The following is an 18,206-nucleotide window of genomic DNA, read 5'->3' on the forward strand; positions in this document are numbered from 1 at the left end:
TACATATATAATGAGATTTTGAGTTTGTTTTGCATATATACTTATAAATTTGGTGACTACATATTTAGTTCTTGAAAGTTGATAACCTATTATGTTGCAAACTCCTAAGTTCTATTATTTGCATAAATTCCCTTGTTATCATTACACTATTTACATTATAAGTTGATATATAATTTTCTTCATAATCTGTTAACATTAGAAAATTCTAAATTATCATGTTTCTATTTTTCCGTTATTTTTAATAAAGTAAAACTGTTAATTTAAATACATATAAAAGCCACTAATATTATAGCGAGGGTGAAACATTTTATTTGCCACATGGATGTTTGTTTTGGAAAGGTTTTATGTCATGGTTTTTCCCATCATTATTGAAAAATTGAATGAATAATAATTAATTAAGTTGTGTTAATTTATTAAGATTTTATAGTTATGCTATTGCTTAATGTTTATTTATTTAATGAAAATTTCCTACTTGCTTGTATCATGATTTTTGTCAAAGCATTCATTTTGAATTATATGGAAAAAATATTGCAGTGATTTTAGATTAGTATTTTTAGAAGGCAAAAATTTAGATGCAAAGGAATGTGTTTGGAAATTATTTTTGATTTATGTATGCATTTATGATAAGAACAATTTCACAAAATATGATAATTTGGAAATTTGTCAAATTAATAGATTAATAAAAATAATAAAATGTGATATTTAATTATAGGAATGAATTTACTGGTAATTAGAATAGTCTTTAGTAAATTTACTATCTTATTTAATAAAATGATAAAATGTGACATTTAATTATAGGAATGAATTTACTGGTAATTAGAATAGTCTTTAGTAATTTACTATCTTATTTAATAAAATGATAAAATGTGATATTTAATTATCGGAATGAATTTACTGGTAATTAGAATACTCTTTAGTGTAATTTACTATCTTATTTTAATGCACAATTGGTTATTCTGATGTTTTTGGCCCTTGAAATAATTGTGATGATACTAATGATGAAAATGACATTAGAGATACTTTTTACAACGTTGTACTATGTTTGTCTGATGGTTGGATTTGACATTAAATAAAAAACTTCATTGAGCAACTCCTATTTTTTGACAATCCCCAGATGTTAAACTTGATGATATACACTAACATTTTATTACTTAATTTATTCTCAAAAGGATGTTACTGAAATCTGATCTTTAAAAAACCAGAAATGATAGATGAGGTTAAGGTTCGAAGGCAGAAGTCTAGATGTAATTATTTATTTCATCATTTTTATTTTTTACAAATTAATACATTTAACCTTGGGTAAAATTTTATAAATTAATTGGAAAAGATTTGAGATTTCATATTAAATTATATAAATGACACATGAATGCATGCATGGCGTCTGGAAGGTGATACTATCAGTGTGGAATCTAAAGATGAGTCAAATTTTTGAGTTTTCATATCTGTAATTCAAATCGTGAGCTTGGGGCATCTATAATTTGTGGAAAAGAGAAGCACGTGGCTTGATATTCCAACCTTGTAATAAAGGAAAAAGAAAAAGTAATAAAAACGATTAAGGTAGAAAAAGAATTGTCAATAGTTAAAAATAGGATAGTCAGTTAATTTAATAAGAAAAGGATATGAAATTGCCTTGATAAGAGTATACAGAAAGTGCTGATATAAAAAAATGGCTTGTGCACAGAAGCTTAAATTTTTAATGTTGTACTTTTGAAAGTATTCACTCTTTCTATCTTCCTCAATAACAATTGATTGCCATTTTTTCCTTTTTCAGTTTGATTGCTCGAAGGGTATCAGTTTTATGGAGGTATTCTCTCTCTTGATATCCAGGATATATTATTGTTCAATGATGTACTGGATTTTGATTAAGGAACTAATAACTCTGCAAATTGTAATATTCTATTATATTCTATGACTGACTGACTGTGCAATCTGAATATACATGTGTTTTGTTCTATTATCTGACTAGTTGAACTTTTTTTAAAACATGTTGTGTAATTTATCATTTATGGTATCATCTTTACCGGGTACAATGATCCATCATCTTAGTTTTGGTTTGGAGCTAAAATGCAACTTGTTCAAGCCTTCAAGGAAAAAAACCTCTAGAGTTTGCAGGCAAAATTTAATAGTTTTTCAACAAGAAACTAGAATTAGAGTTGGACTATCCTTCGTGTGTTGTCTGAAAGATAGTGAATTTATCAAATCTCATTCCTAATATATAAATTATAAAGTTTATTCGAATATTATTTTGGATGATTTCATTCTTGGTGAGAATGATCATGAGCAGTCTTTCTGAGCAGAGTACCGCCTGTCTACCAATAATTTATTTCTACGTTTATTTGATTCTTTTGAAGTGTGGACACTGTTACTTAAAACCCTTACCTTGTAATTGTTTTTCAATATGTTTCATATGGCAGGAGCAATTTTTCATAATGAAACCAGAAGAGGTTGTTACTCGCTCATTCTACTTGTATCCAAGAACAGATCAAGCTGCAAAATATGAATGTGCAGGTGATGTAACAATCAAGAACAGAAAAGGATGACCTTAATATATTATATAGCAGGTTTTGACATCATTACCTACCATTCTGTTCCAGTGACATTTTTGTGGTTTCTGCAGCAATTCTAAAAGCTTCTGATTTTAATGAACTTGATCGGGCAGAGTGCCAGTTCACCACAACCGCTACAGTTCTTGATAATGGAACACAGGTTTAATTCGTAACAACATGGCAAACAATTATCCTGTCATCTCATTATTCTATTTTGATCAATCGTGTTCTGTTTAGCTTACTATTAATAAATTGTACTGTTTTGAAGGTCGACTTTTGATTTTTCAGAAGTATATAGGGTGCGTATAGAAACATGTCAGTTTCCAATTAAGTTTCATAAGCACTCAAAGTATCATATTACAGAGTTGTTTGTGCCAATGCCTAACATTGTGTACTCTTACTAAGCATCCAATTGCATCACTTTATTTTATAAACTTTATCATGAATAATGAATAATTTTTTGTGTCTAATGTAAAAATAAGTTCAATTGGTACCATCACAAAGCATCAACCACACTCTAGATCACTCATTAGCTTTGGTGTCACATTGCAATTGTTGTTCCTTTGAAGCCAGAAAATTTGTTGCCTTTGTAGATCATTCCTGCTTATGAATCAGAGAAGAACAGCATAAGAGGGTTTTTTAAAGCTATTGGGAAAATGTGGCATAAATTCTGGGATGGTGTGGTTGATTTCTTCATTGGTAAAACATGCAGGTATGCACTGTTCCATACCTATCAAGCATTAATTTTAATTGAAATCAAGAATATTTTTTCTTCATTTGGAGCAGATACAAATGCACAAGTTTCTTTGATTTTCGCTGCCACATACAATACATATGCATGAGCTGGATCTTGATGTTTACATTGCTTCTAGCAATCTTCCCAACAGGTATCTTTCAATTAATCATTTATGAACTTCACATTGATGTATATTAACCATGCTTTGAATATATGTTACAGTTATTGTGCTACTCTGGTTGTTACATCAGAAAGGATTCTTTGATCCATTATATGACTGGTGGGATGACAGATTCATGTTAGGCAGCCACAGAAGAAGAACATATTCAAAGCATGGTAAAGAATTCGGACAATCTCGCACTCATGCTAAATATGATCAACATCTTGCACGCCATAATGACGGTAAATACCATCTCAACATGAAGAGAAAACGGCAAAGCAGTCATTCACACCATGTTCTTCACAAAAATCATTATCCTGATGTCTATCAACATAAGCTTGATCATCATCACCGTCTCCATGTTCATAAAGCTAGACAAAAACATAGACATGGAAAAGGCAATGGCAATGCACATGATTCACTTAAGGCAATCAAAATTCATGGAGACAAACACAAGAGGCACACCCATGGTCACAACAGGATACATGAATTGCATGCTGGTTATAATTCTGAAGAGGAGTGATTGTGCACTTCTTTATACATTTCTTTTGGTTTTTGTATTATTTTCCTTTTTATATCATGTGTTGTTTATATGGTTTTACTGAAATATTCTGGTTTTATATGCACATATTACTGTTGGGGTTCTTGGACTGAGCAGGTAAACTGTACCCTTTTTTTTTAAACTCTCTTTTATCTTTTCTGATTTATTTATTTTATAAAATAAAACAGATCTTTTGTTTTTTTTTGTTGATATTTTAACTGTTTTGTGGAAAATCTATGTTTTTTAAAATTCAAGTAAAAATTTGTTGCAAAAAAGTTTTGAGAAACTTGATTGATGATTATTTGTTTTAACTTATTTAAAACTTGAAGTAGGTTTTTAAAAACAAGTAGTTTTTAGATTTTTGAAAAAAAAAATGATCAACAGATATTAGAGATTGTTTTAAATAATAGAAATAATTTTTTTTATAAAGCTTAAAAGCCTAGGGCTCCTCCATTCTTATCACTTTAACAGTTTAACGAAGATGCTAGTGATAATAAAGTTCTAGCCAAACTAAAGTTTCTACTCCTCTCCAATTCTTAAAAAACATTCATCTATAAAATCCTAATCAAAATAAAAAAATATATTTATAAATATATATAACAATAATAACTAGTTAAAAACCCAGCATCAATCAACCGAACCCAAACATCAAATTCTTATCACCACCGGGTCCCACCTAGCCTGTTTTCACCTCTCTACGGTATCTCGTACTATCTTGGATCTCAAGTCACCCTTCTCTCTCTCTCTCTCTCTCTATTTCCCCCCTCACCGCCTTGAAAGAACCTCCTTTCTACACGCCAACCCCCTCTCTCTCTCTCTCTTTCTTTATATTTATTTATTTATTTATAATTATTTATATTTAATTCTTTATAAGCACTCGTACCTTCTTCCCCGGTAACTCCCCACCAACCCGGCTCTTTGGCCCCCAGGAAAAATTTCTCTCAATCCCTGAGAACTCCACCAATCTTCAGCGGGGAGACGTGCTTGCAGAGCTCCGGTCTAATGGCGAGGCCTTCGCAGGACGCGATCGACACCTTCATTAGCTTCACTGGCTCCACCGAGGCCGCCGCCATCCAGAAACTTGAGGTGAAACCACCCGCCGATCCTGTTCTTAGAATTAGGGCTTGGTATTGTCTCTGCCTTGTGTTGATCTCTGTTTATGCTCCGATTTTGGAAATTTGTGAGTTTGTTTTGTTGATTGTGATCGATTTTGATTGTGGTTTTGCTTTTAGTGTTATGGGGATGAGAGCGCGGATTGTGGTGGTGAATTTCTTGGATGTTTAGCGTTTTCGTTTTGTTGTTTCTTAATGTTTGTATTATGATTTGGGGATTGGATTTCCATGTGGGTTAGATGTCATGGATTCCGATGCTCTGATCGGGTTAGTTTTTTTTTTTATTTTCAATTCCTATGAAACTAAAGATGATAATTTAGGTTTTTTGAGTTCTATAGATTTCTAGAATTTCTAAATGTATGAACATCTTGTTGTTGTGGAGTGTCCAGTTTGGAATTCTGGCACTGTTATGTATATTTTAATTGTATGATTCTACCTGTGCAGATTTGATGTCTTTTTCCTATGCTAAAGTTTTCTCTTTTTATGTATCTTTGAAACCTGACCATGTTTTTCTTCCTTTTTATGTCTGTTTAACTATCACTGTGAGGTAATTTGCTACAAGGTGAAAGTGATGAACTTCATCCATATGGTAATTTTAGTCTTTGTGTGCAAAAAGGATTTTGCATAATAAAAATCAAGAAACTTAGTCCAAACCTGAATGATATTTAGCTTAATAATCCATTCCTTGTGGTTAATATGTTCCCAGTTAAAATCTTGTGTTGTCCTTGCAAGCATTAACAGAACTTGTGAATCTTTACTTCCGTGTTCAACTTTGATTTAACCTAACTTTCACAGCCATTGCAATGGAAGCACAATTCATTGCATCTCTATAAATCTAATACCCAAGGTAATGTTAGAGATGTTCCTTTTTTTCACAGATATGCATTAGTCAGCTGTTGACCCTACTTCACTATAAGGATGGCTTTCATTCATCCTGGACAATTTTGTTTTATTAAATCTGAAAAGAAAGGCAAATTTATTAAGACCACATCCACTTGATTTGGATATATCTGTCAAAATATTAATTATTCAAAAGGTTTTGCCAAGCAAATGTTTCGGTAGTACTTGAGCCAAGATTCTCAAGTAAACATCATTAGCTTTTTTGTCCAGTTGTTTGCATTTAGGCATTCAACCAAATATGCACTGGGAAAGATCCAGTCAGGTGGGTATATGTGTGGGTAGGCAGATAGGGATATGTGTCGGTAGTTGCGGCGAAGTAGTGGCACAAGATATATTGATGCATGAGAAGATCACAATACAAAAAAACAAACTTAAAGGTAATCTAAAGAATTGTGAGTACTCATGTTCTGCCCTCCATATAAAAAATCAGTGACCTGTATTCACGGATATGGACTCATATGGTTTTGTCTATTTTATACACTTGGACAAGTAAACCATATTTATGTTAGAGAGATGGAGAACATTACTTGAAGCATGTTGGTTTTAGGGAAAGAGGATTTAAATCATATCAAAAATAAATCCTAGGAATTGTGAAAAATCACAAAGAATTGCTAAGACCCAGTTGGTCCAAGTGGTAGAGGTTTGAGTTGCTTAAGTAGGGAGGTTTCAAGTTTGAATTTTTTTGTATATGCGACAAAACATTTATTGGGAGATGTCTACCAATTAGTATCTTGTTCTGGTGAAACCAACAGGTTAAAATATATAAAAGAAAAGCACCCTTAGAAAGATAAGGAAGAATCTTGATTTTAAAAGATAAGTAAAAAAATAAATTAAAAAAATATAACAAGAAAAGATAAGATAAGTTTTTTAAAAAAAGATTGAGATTGAGTGAAACAGTCAAACAGAGTTAAAACTGAGAATGAAGTGGAAAAATAAAAATGCAAGGTAAGATCCTATAGGGACATATAGGGAACACGTAACCGCCACTTATGTCCATTTGAAGCTAGATTTTGTTTGATTATATGAAACTAGTTGTCGTATTTGGTCCCCTTTGTTATAGCATATGTGGTATTTATTTTCTTGCACTTGACATGATTCCATGCTTGTGTGAATGGAAAATTTTAGGAGAGCCGTTCCCATTTTTTTTTCTGAAGCATATTGTTTATTAAAACAAAAGAAGCTTTTAAATATGATAATATGAGTTAAAGATTAAAAAAAAAATTCTAATTGTGTGAAAAAATAAAAATCAAATAAGGTTGGCAATTGAAAATTGACTAATAGGCCCATAAAAAGAAAATAGAAAAGAGGCCTAATGAACACATCTTTTTCTTGTATTTGTCCTATATGATGTTTTAGGATTTTTTGGGCGTCTTTAACTGAGTTTTCATCTAATTTATATGCCATTCAGGAAAATCGTGGAGATCTGAATGCAGCTGTCAATACATATTTCAGTGAAGGAGATAGAAGAAAAGTGCGTGACCAAATTTTTAGTTCACTTGCAGTTGGAATTTTTTTCGCTAGGCTGTGAAAATCCTTAAAGTTTCTACTTTTTCTTTTAATTTTTTTCTTTTACTGCACTGTATTTTTGAACATTCTGCATTTTTAATTTGCAGTTTACCAGCTGATGATGATGATTTGATGAATATAGACAGCCATGTTAATGATGAAACTCCACAACCTACTTTTCCACTTCTGTCAGCTGCCCGCGGTGTGAACCCATTTTCAGTCCTTGATCCGAATGTTTGGTCGAAACTTTTTGATCGTGCAACTGATTTTTCCTGGCCTTTCACCAATTGTTTCACATCCGCGTGAAGTGCGGGAAATTCCTATTGAGTTCAAGAATGAAAATAATGATTCTGGTTCTTCTGCTCATGGGCCTGTTATAGAGGATGTTACTGGAACAGTATCTATACCAGGATCAGAAACTCATGGAACTGTCATAATTGATGATGATGAGGATGAGGATATTCCTAATGCTTCTGCTGATCATAGAACAAGTCATAATGAAATACATAATGTCCCTGGTGATGTTCCTTTTGGAGCACATCCTCGACCTGGTGCTACTCCATCTGTTGATTTGATTGATTACAACAATGATATTGAAGAGGAAATGATTCAAGCCGCAATTGAAGCTTCAAAGCATGACGCTGGGGATTATCCGAGTCAGCATTCTGATGTACCAAATGTATGGTTATCTGGCGGGCTAATTAATTTTTTTCCTGGTTCTTTTTTTCTTCACATTTTTGTTCACCCATTTCTATTTTCACAGCAGCCATCTGTTTCCCACTTTGAGCGGCGTTCACCCCCTTTTGAGGATTCTGATCTGGCACGAGCAGTTTCACTCTCATTAAAGGTCTATGTTTTATCTGTGCTATTTGTTCTTATACACATACTTTCACCGGATGTTTCTGTGATCTATATTTTTTCATTGCCTTTTTTTCAGACTGCAGAGCAAGAAAGAGCCCTCCGTGAACAGGGTGGTCAAGCTAATGAGGCACAACCTTCTTATGCATCTGATATTAAACAGGAAGAAGTACATGGAACCACTTTGGAAAATGGAAGGTGCATATGCTTTATGTCTCTTTCATGTCATCATTGAAGATGAAGTTCACATTTCTGACGAGAAAATAAAGTTCAATTTTCTTGTCTCTTTCATATACTACGTTTTTAACTGCATAAATAACTAAGTCAAACTTATGTTCTATTTGATATTGAACATCGGCTGGAACATCCAGTCATGTAAATTCAGTGGAGGAGAACTTATTTGTCCATGAAGAAGATGAGGAAGATGAACAACCACTAGTGAGGCACCGTTCTAGGCGTCTAGGGACTGGAAATGCAGGAACTGGGCAAGTGATTGATAGCTCTTCTTCAAGTCCTGAACAGCATGATGTTTCTGTTCATCCACAGAATAATGGAGTTGCCTTCCAGTCAGATGAGGTAAAGTTACATATGAAATGAGCTTCTTTATTCTTTGGCATTTTATTTAATAAGAAACTCTATGGTGCACCTTATGCTATTAACCATTGATCTCCTATTGTAAATAAAGTGGGGGGGCATATCTAATGAAGAGCATGACGAAGCTGTAATGCTTGAGGCTGCAATGTTTGGTGGTGTTCCTGACAATACTGCTTATCACTTTCCATACCCATCTCATCAAGGCTTGCAAAACAGTTCATCTTTCTATCCTCGGGCGCCTCGTCCTCCATCACCGACATTAGTGGAACAACGCTTGCTAAGGGAGCAGCAGGTTTGGTTTCTTTCGGATGGAAGATTGGTTCCCACTTTGGTTTCTCAACACTTACTAATGTAAACTTGAGTTTTCAGGATGATGAGTATCTTGCAGCACTACAAGCAGATAGAGAAAAGGAATTAAAATTTATGCAAGAGGCTGAACGTCGTCAATTGGAGGAAGCTGCTGCCAGGGAAGCTTCTCTTGAAAGAGAAAGACATCAAGAGGAAGAGAATCGCAGGAAAATGCTTGAGGAAGAGGTGCTATACTGATCATAATAGTGCTTTAAAATGATATTGTTAGATAAAATTTGTTCTTTTAGAAAATTGCATGCCATTATCTTTCATTCAAGGCCTCTTGATATTGAAACATTCTACAATTTATTAGTGTTTGTCTTGTGGACACTTAGAGATATGTATGCCAGATACACATTTAATAACAATTTTCAACTCCAAGTTCTCTATTTATATTGATATGGTTTTTTCTTATTTCTTTATCAAACTATAATGATATACTTGTGAGAACTGATTTAAATTCTTGTACACTAAGAATTCACACTATCTGCCTATAAACATGTATACGTTTTCAGGCAATACTAAAAGTGGTAAAGGTCTCTAAGAATTAACAAGCAAATAATTTTCTGGAAATCGTTGTCTACAAGCAGATACTCCACACTTGCGCATTCATCTTTAGCTGACAACTTATCCCTATTTATATTCAATGATGATTTGCAAGTTCAAATTAATGTTATTGCCTTGCCCAGAGCAACTAATTGTCTATGTGGGAGGAAATTAATTAATGAATTTGGTTCAACCTTTTCACTTGTAGTATAATTTTCTGTATTTGCTCAGTAATCCTCAATTTAGGAATTTATCTCTAAGATATTTATTCAAATTATAGTAAATTTTGTATGTCATAACTTCTAGATTTCCATATTGCAGGAATTTAAGAGGGAACTTGCTGCAAAGGAAGCATCTCTGCCTCAGGAACCTGGTTCAGATGATGAAAGTGCTGTTACACTTCTTGTTCGCATGCCTGATGGTGAGTCGCCAGGGGACGCTCGCTTTTTCAAAAATCTGATAGGGCTTCAGGTACATCTGTTTGTATCTTCTTTATTAAGGAAATCTGTCTCCTAGCTGTCCTGATGTCAATTTGTTGTTGTCTACTGCTGCAGTTTCTTTTTGATTTCATAGATATTGGAAGGTTGGTCAAACCGGGCACCTACAGATTGGTAAGTTCTCATTTAAGATGGGCATTAGATTTTTTTTCCTCCAGCTACTATCTTTTTATCAGTGAAACTATATTATTATTTGGCTGTTTATCTTCCAAAAAATTTGGTGCCATGACCTAGATTTGTGTTTATCATGAATCATAACATGACCATACTCACGTACCACATGATACCTTGTTTGTCAATAATATTATGTTCTTTTCTATAGGCATCAAAATATTATCATTGTCTCCATTTAGCCACTTCAGGAGTCTTGCTATGGACTTCTATGCAATGTGTTATTATATTTACCTGTGAGAATCTACTCTTAAGGCAGAGCATTCTATGGATCAAATTTGATGAAGTTGTTGATGTGTTTAAGATAAGAATTATTGATATTTTAAAGCTTGTTGTTGTCATAGATGTCGAAGTTATATTTGTTGCCTGCTTCTATGATATTGATCTACAATAAAGTATTTTTTGAGTTAATTTATAATTATCTTTTAACATATTTATCATATTCTACTCATTGTTAGCAATCATATGACACTTGGAACCATTGCTCTTGCTTGAAGACATAATAAGAAATATCATGGGAGAAATCACAGATATTTGTGAGCAAGAATGCTTGACCTTTTAGATAATCTAGGTTTTTTCTTTTTCAGAATTCTTTTCATTATAACTGATTAATGAATAGAGAAGGCCATAGAACAACTCTAATCTTTGACAGTTTCCAGTTTTTATATTTAAATTTAAATAAAATTATTTGTAGTGATATACCAAGGCTGTCACTCTCTTTTAAATGTTATTATTAGAAAGCATATTAAACATATGAAGACTTCATTGAGGTTTTACGTTCAGCTGATAAACTTGCTTTGAAACTTTTATAGCAAGTCATAGGCTCTGATTCTTGTTTTCTTAATTGTATTTACTCCTCTGTCATGTGTTCTATCTTCCAAAAGTTTGAGCATGATGGTTTTCTACATGGAAAAGCATTGATCATGTGAGGGATGGAGTCCATGGTACCTGGTATTTATATATATATCCCTGCATATACTCTCTAGCATTTCAAAACTTCATTCAGGTGGCTGAATACGTACCCAAATAAATAGATTAATCTATTTTTAATCACTGTTATATTGAAGTCAGTATAACATAAGTTGTTATGCAGAAATTTTAAATGCATCACCAGTATTTATTTATTATTATTTTTTTTTTTGCTTTCTTGTGCTATTGTGTTTACTTTGTCAATTCAATCACATTAATCTTTGCTACTGCTTTAATTTAATTTTTACAGGTCAGGCCATTCCCAAGGCGTGCATTTACCGTCGGAGAAAGTGAACTGACCTTGAGTGAATTGGGTCTGACCAGCAAGCAAGAAGCCTTATTTCTAGAATTAGTTTAGTTTCATTTTATCTTATTTATAAACAGGTGAAAAAAAAAACATGCTTTAAGTAAAGGCTAGAAGTAAAAAAAAATGTCGGTTGGGACATGATATGAAATTTGAGGGGTCTCATGTTTTTATTACCCAAAATTTGCATGATCAAGTCCAGGAGTGTTTTTTTTAATTGATTGAAGCCGTGATTGGGCCTGAGCAGCTCATGAATGTTTCGATGATGTCAAACATCTGAATATTTATTTATTTATGTACAGAAACATCATCAACAGCAATGCGTCTTTTTAATGGTCTATCATTTTATTAGAAAAACATAACCTTTGTTGGCTATTTGATGCCATTGCTTGATTGTATTTAGCATTTAGCATTTAGCATTTAGCTCCTTTTGAGAAGAGCTTCTATGCAGTCTGAACAATAAAATTCATCTACAGTGAAAATTTGTTTGAAAATTAAAGTAAATCTAATCCTTTTGTTCTAAGTAGCAAGTCCTTGAGGGTTTGTTTTCTTTTATTAATGTAATTATTGATGCATTAAGAAAATTATTTGGAAAATACGCTTGACAGGTTTTTTATATGTATAGTAAAAGAAAAAAATTTTGTTTGATATGTTCAGAGGTCGTATGGCAGGACGATTTATCTCTAAAAAGTCGTTTTGATCGTTGTGAAATTTAAGTTCCATTAAACACCTCTTTTATTCCCCAAAGACACTTCAACTCAAAAGTTAAAAGAAAACAAAAGATAACAAAGAAAAAGAGAAGGATGGCAAGAGGAAGGAAGGCGAAAAACAATAGACACCCATTTATTGCTCCATATGGCCTTAGCATTTCCTTCTTTCACACACCTGCAAACACAAACTCACTTATCAACTAAAAGTATTCATGCTAAAAAACACAAAAAGAAATACTGCATATATCAAAAGAGAGGGAAATGGAATGAAGCATCACAGGTAACAACAGGAAGGTTGCAATCTCTTGGAATACGATTAATTATATCAACGGTACTGCAAAGGCATGTCCGATCAACTGCTCGGAGAGCACCGCAACACTCAGCGCTCGGAGGACCCTGCGGCCCTCCAGGCAACACATATGCTGCACAAGTCGTGAGTGCACCGAGATTGGCCGAGCAATTCTGTGAAAATACCAGTCTAGATTGCATGACCAATGTGACCATCAAAATCATCAGAACTATCTTCACAGCTGCCATTCTTGTCAGTAGATAGTAACTCAGGACTATCAGTTTTTGATTTGGTTGATTTAGTTTTTTGTTCTGTTATATGTAGTGTTTATAAAAGGAAGGTTTAAGGAGGAGCTATAAACCTCTCCCCACAAAACTTGTGAATCACCAAACCTCTTTATTTTGTGATCACACAAGTTATGTAGCATGGTAACATGGATTTGATATGGTGTGATTAATAATTTGTGGTTCTCTCATATAAACAAAGAAAAACAAAATTTTGGTTAGCACTGATCAATGTCTTGTTTGATTAAATTCTATGATTACTTGAAGGATAACTCAAGGCAATTGTTTATAGACTATAACATTATAATGAAAATAACAACCTTAAATGCAACAAATACAACTGAATTTTTACACCATGTTTATCAGTTTGTAAAGATAAAATTTGCGGGTAATTTTTTTTAGCAGGGCACCAAACTAAGGTTTTTTCTCATTTTGGGCTCCAAAATTCAATTTGAATCAAAATAATTACACAACTTCAATTTTATTTTTTCGAGTGGTTACCGGAGAGATATCAGCATTTTTTTATGATGTAGATGTCAGAAATTCTGTCATAGGATACATGACACACTATTCGCCCAATTAGCAATTACATCTTATTTTTTGATAAAGAATTTTCAACATCAAAGCATTACAAATAAACTAGATTTTCTCATATGATCACCCAGTGATATAAAATTAAAGTTTGGTAACCATTTTTATTCAAATTGAAGTTTAGACTTAAAAAATGGCTATATTTGAATCGTCTATCAAAAAAATTACCCACACAACCATTGTAGCCATATTTTATTTAGCCAATTTATTAATGAAAATAAACTTTTAAATAGTCAAGAATTAAAGAGTCCACAAAACATTACTTTTTGATATTCTCATCTGAGTCTTAAATGGACAGAATGGTACAGAGGGTAGGCATATAATTCTTAAGTTGTTAAGAATATATATGTTATAAATGTAAAGATAGTAATAAGAATAGAGAGCAAGAGTATTTACCAAAAACCCAAAAACCCTGAAGAATTAAGTTCTTCTTCTTCTTTCTTCTTTTATTTCTCTCTTTTCTTTCTCTTCTCTATATATTCCAAAGTATACAAAAATGAGGGGTATTTATAGGGTTACAAGAGTTGAATGAACGGCCAGGGATCGATTCGATCCGACGGTCCAAAAAATACCTCGTTGGTGGAATAGTAACAAGATCGTGCTACCTGCAGTACCACATGGGCGGCTGCTACAGTAATCTCTAGAAGTTGCTATAATAATGTCGGCTGCTACAGTAAAATTGCTACAGTAGGCATCCATTAAAATATTTGTTTATAACACTCCCCCTTGGATGCCTACGACCAAAGGATATGCCTCATTAAAACCTTGCTAGAAAAACCCGCTAGGGGATAAAAAAACCTAGCTAAGGAAAAAGAGTACACTATCTCTTGGCACATTCTGAGGGTTATCGCCTCATTAAAAAAACCTTGCCTCGGAAAAACCCATTGGGACAAAAAAACCCTTGGCGAAGAGAAAAAGAGTACGCTCCCCTCAAATAAATAACTTTTAACTCATATCAGAAGTACTTACATCCTTAAGTCTTCTCATCCCGATTTTGTATATAAGTCTTTGGTGAATGCACTTAGGAAGTGATTTTGTGAATAGATCGACTGATTCTCACCTGGATCGAATCTTTTTGAACTTCTATAACGCCTCTTTTCCCGAGATCATGAGTGTAGAAAAATTTTGGTGATATATGTTTTCGCTCATCACCTTTAATATAACCTCCTTGTATTTGAGAAATACAAGCATTGTTGTCTTCATAAATTATTGTAGCATTTGTTGTTACTGATGGTAATTTGCATGATGGCTGTATATGCCCAATCATATATCGTAACCATTGGCATTCACGACTTGCTTCATGGAGAGCTAGAATTTCAAAGATGATTTGATGAAGTAGTCGAAGAGTTTGTTTTTGTGGAACGCCATGAGATAGTCAGTATCATTGTAAGAAAAACATGTATCCAGATCCCGAGATCGCCCTTTTATGAGGATCGACGGATACCCAAAGATCAAGAAAAACTCGTGAGGTTGGATGAAGACTCATGCTCGATAGAATAAACCCGGATCCGTAGTTCCTCTTAAATAACGTAGCACATCTTTTATTCCTTTCCAGTGTCTTCGTGTCGATTGTAGAACCCAGTATCTTTCGCTAGAAGATTTCATCGCAAAAAGCTATATCCGGTCTCGTATTATTTGCAAGATACATTAATGCACCGATTGCACTTAAATATGGAGTTTCTGGACCAAGAATGATCTCTCCTTCTTCCGGTGTGCGAAATGGATCTTTCTCGAACATCAAGAGTTCTGGACGACCATCAGGCGTACTCGAGTGGATAAGCCTTCTCCATATTGAATCTCTTTAGCACCTTTTCTCAGATAGGTTGATTGATGCACAAATATTCCCGAGGATAAGTGCTCGATTTGTATACCTAGATGAATTTGGTCTTTCCCAAAATCTTTCATTTCAAATTCTTTTTTTCGAGATATGATCTGCCGAGTCATGCAATTTTCGGATGAGTGCCTACAAGATTTAAATCATCCACATATCACGCTATCACAACAAAACCGTTAGTATAACTTTTTAATAAACACACATGGACATATACTATCATTTTGGTATCCTTCTTTTTATAAGATATTCACCGAGACGGTTATATCACATCCGTCCGCATTGTTTTAACCCATAAAGAGATCTCCGTAATTTAATAGAGTATAAATGATGATTATTTGTAATGTTTGTTTTTCTATATCCTTCGTGGATTTTCATATATATGTCATTTTCAAGTAATCCATACGGATATCTCTGTGACAACATCCATCAATCTGCATATCTAATTTATTACTGCTACCATGGCAATTAAAAAAATCGAAAAAGTAATTCCATCCATTACTGAGAGTATGTCTCTTCATAATCAATACCGGTATTTGAGAAAAACCTCGAGCAACCGGGTCTTGCTTTGTATCTCATAATTTGATTATTTTTCATTTCTTTTTTTCTCACAAACACCCATTTATAACCGATTGGTTTTATCCCTTCTGGTGTTGGCACTATCGGCCCAAACACCTCACGTTTTGATAGGGAATTTAGCTCGACTCGGATAGCTTCTTTCCATTTTTGGCCAATCATTTCTTTTGTCGACATTCTTCAATGGATCGTGGCTCGGATCATTATCGATGATTTATTTCTATATCTGTAGCCACATTGTAGATGAATATATCATTTATTTTCGGTCTCATGCCGATTCAATCTTTGACCATCATCTACATAGCAAATTGAATTTTCAACATTTTTCGTAAATATCATCCCCATTGATTCTTCATTAACTTGTTACGAGTGTTTTTATAATTTCCTCTCCCTTTTCACATGGGAGATCCTTATCTTTATTTTTTTACGCTTCCTTTTTCTAGGAGCTCGAATCTTTAGCACCAATTGGTCTTCCACGCTTTTTGTCGTGGTTTATTTTTCTACTTGATTTTCTTTCAATGGATTCTTAGGAATCTCAATTCTTCGAGGAGCATTCGCAGTGGTATATATGATTTAGTTACCATTTTAGTATCGATGAATGCATCGCGTATTTCATTTGCAATATTTTGCAATTTAATGATCCTTTGAACTTCAAGTTCACATTCATTTGTACGAGGATCATATGTATGTAATCGTGATGCATTCCATTCAATTTCTTTTGGCTCATTTTGAGTAATCATTTCTCCCCCTAATGCAGGGAAGACAGCTTCATCAAAATGACAATCTGCAAATCTTGCGATAAATACATCCCCCAGTAATGGTTCTAAATATCGTATAATTGAAGGGGAATCATAACCAACGTATATACCAAGTCTGCATTGTGGACCCATTTTTGTACGATTTGGTGGTGGTATTGGCACATATACTGCATAACCAAATATTCTTATATATGAAATATCAGGCTCTTTACCCATAACAAGTTGGTATGGTGAATATAAATTACATGCGAGTGGGTCGGATCCGTATTAAAAGGCTGCGGCAGATGCAAAATAGCATGACCCCACGCACTTGTAGGCGATTCGTCCCTTAATAACATTGGATCGAGCAATAATCGGAGTCTTTTAATTAATGACTCCGCTAACCCATTTTGGGTATGTACATAAGCTACTTGGATGCTCAACATGTATTCCAACTACCATACAGATAATCATAAAAATAATTTTGATGAAAATTCACCAGAGATTATCAAGACGAATTGTCTTTTATGGGATAATCTGGAAATTGTGCTTTAAAGCTCGATAATTTGTGCCAATAACCTTGCAAATGCTACATTCCTTGTAGATGCAGTGAAACATGGGACCATCTAGTCGATGCATCGATTAAAACCATAAAAATACCTAAATGGTCCACATGACGGATGTATTGGTCCACAAATGTCTCCTTGTATTCTTTCTAAAAAATTTAGGAGATTCACCGATCACCTTTGTTATAGAAGGTCCAGTTATTAGCTTTCCCATTGAACATCGCCGAACATGCATATTCATTATGTGTTAGGATTTTATAATCCTTCGATGGGTGTCCATGAGAACTAGTAATAATCCGGTGCAACATAATAGCACTCCGGATGTCCAAGTCTTTCATGCCATATTTTAAATATCTCTGGGTCATTAACCTTCCGGGTTAATACCGTATGTGATTCCATCACTTTTATACGTGTAAAATATAATCCTGAGGATATACAGGGAAAGCTTTCAAGTACAAGTTTTTGGCATGAAATAACTTGTGTAATATAAAGATATTCTTTTCCTTCCTTATCAACCGTCTCTAAATGATATCCATTGAGACGTATATCTTTTAAAAGCTTAAAAGGTTCCTCCTAGACTTAGGGGAATAGAGAGCATTTTTCATCCGCAAGGATGTTCCATTTGGCAACATCAATGTCTGCTTCTCCGAACCTTCAACCCAGTGTCGATGACCACGCTATTGTGGCTATATATGCCTTTCTCATTGATAAGGATATAAAATATATTTTTCTAGTCAAAATAGTATGCATTGTCCCGCAATCAATAATGCATTCATCATCAACCATATTCTAACAAAACAAAAGAAAAAACATAATTTAATAAAACATAAAGAC

General features: G+C 33.7%; 3 protein-coding genes across 3 annotated transcripts; 2 read left to right on the top strand and 1 right to left on the bottom strand.

Annotated features, from left to right (window-relative positions):
* Window positions 1–1,701: 1,701 nt before the first annotated feature.
* Window positions 1,702–4,077, top strand: LOC120262836 (protein HAPLESS 2-like). The gene is made up of 6 exons (XM_039270771.1): window positions 1,702–1,804; window positions 2,415–2,508; window positions 2,618–2,706; window positions 3,140–3,258; window positions 3,333–3,433; window positions 3,505–4,077. Exons 1-6 carry the CDS (start codon window positions 1,799–1,801, stop codon window positions 3,963–3,965), a joined length of 870 nt encoding a protein of 289 aa, XP_039126705.1. The 5' UTR covers window positions 1,702–1,798; the 3' UTR covers window positions 3,966–4,077.
* Window positions 4,078–4,919: 842 nt separating this feature from the next.
* LOC120263022 (plant UBX domain-containing protein 8-like) lies at window positions 4,920–12,163 on the top strand. Its single transcript, XM_039270979.1, is given in 12 exon segments — window positions 4,920–5,069; window positions 7,404–7,465; window positions 7,609–7,768; window positions 7,770–8,180; window positions 8,265–8,348; window positions 8,439–8,557; window positions 8,731–8,935; window positions 9,045–9,245; window positions 9,323–9,487; window positions 10,169–10,318; window positions 10,402–10,458; window positions 11,735–12,163. Coding segments are annotated over 12 exon segments (1,806 nt in total). The 5' UTR covers window positions 4,920–4,985; the 3' UTR covers window positions 11,843–12,163.
* Window positions 12,164–12,505: 342 nt separating this feature from the next.
* LOC120262928 (protein LIM3-like) lies at window positions 12,506–13,090 on the bottom strand. The gene is made up of 2 exons (XM_039270879.1): window positions 12,777–13,090; window positions 12,506–12,673 (listed from the first exon to the last, which is right to left on the bottom strand). Exons 1-2 carry the CDS (start codon window positions 13,033–13,035, stop codon window positions 12,666–12,668), a joined length of 267 nt encoding a protein of 88 aa, XP_039126813.1. The 5' UTR covers window positions 13,036–13,090; the 3' UTR covers window positions 12,506–12,665.
* Between the last annotated feature and the right edge of the window lie 5,116 nt (window positions 13,091–18,206).

This window comes from Dioscorea cayenensis, chromosome 1 (assembly GCF_009730915.1).
Source record: "Dioscorea cayenensis subsp. rotundata cultivar TDr96_F1 chromosome 1, TDr96_F1_v2_PseudoChromosome.rev07_lg8_w22 25.fasta, whole genome shotgun sequence".
NCBI lineage: Eukaryota > Viridiplantae > Streptophyta > Magnoliopsida > Dioscoreales > Dioscoreaceae > Dioscorea > Dioscorea cayenensis.

What these genes read in the sequence shown, in the direction of transcription:
- LOC120262836 (XM_039270771.1), top strand. An exon ending in TTCTTGATAATGGAACACAG is followed by an intron (nt 2,707 to 3,139) that starts GTTTAATTCGTA and finishes TTGCCTTTGTAG; the next exon opens with ATCATTCCTGCTTATGAATC. An exon ending in TTCATTGGTAAAACATGCAG is followed by an intron (nt 3,259 to 3,332) that starts GTATGCACTGTT and finishes CATTTGGAGCAG; the next exon opens with ATACAAATGCACAAGTTTCT.
- LOC120262928 (XM_039270879.1), bottom strand. Translation starts at nt 13,035, where the DNA reads ATGGCAGCTGTGAAGATAGTTCTGATGATTTTGATGGTCACATTGGTC.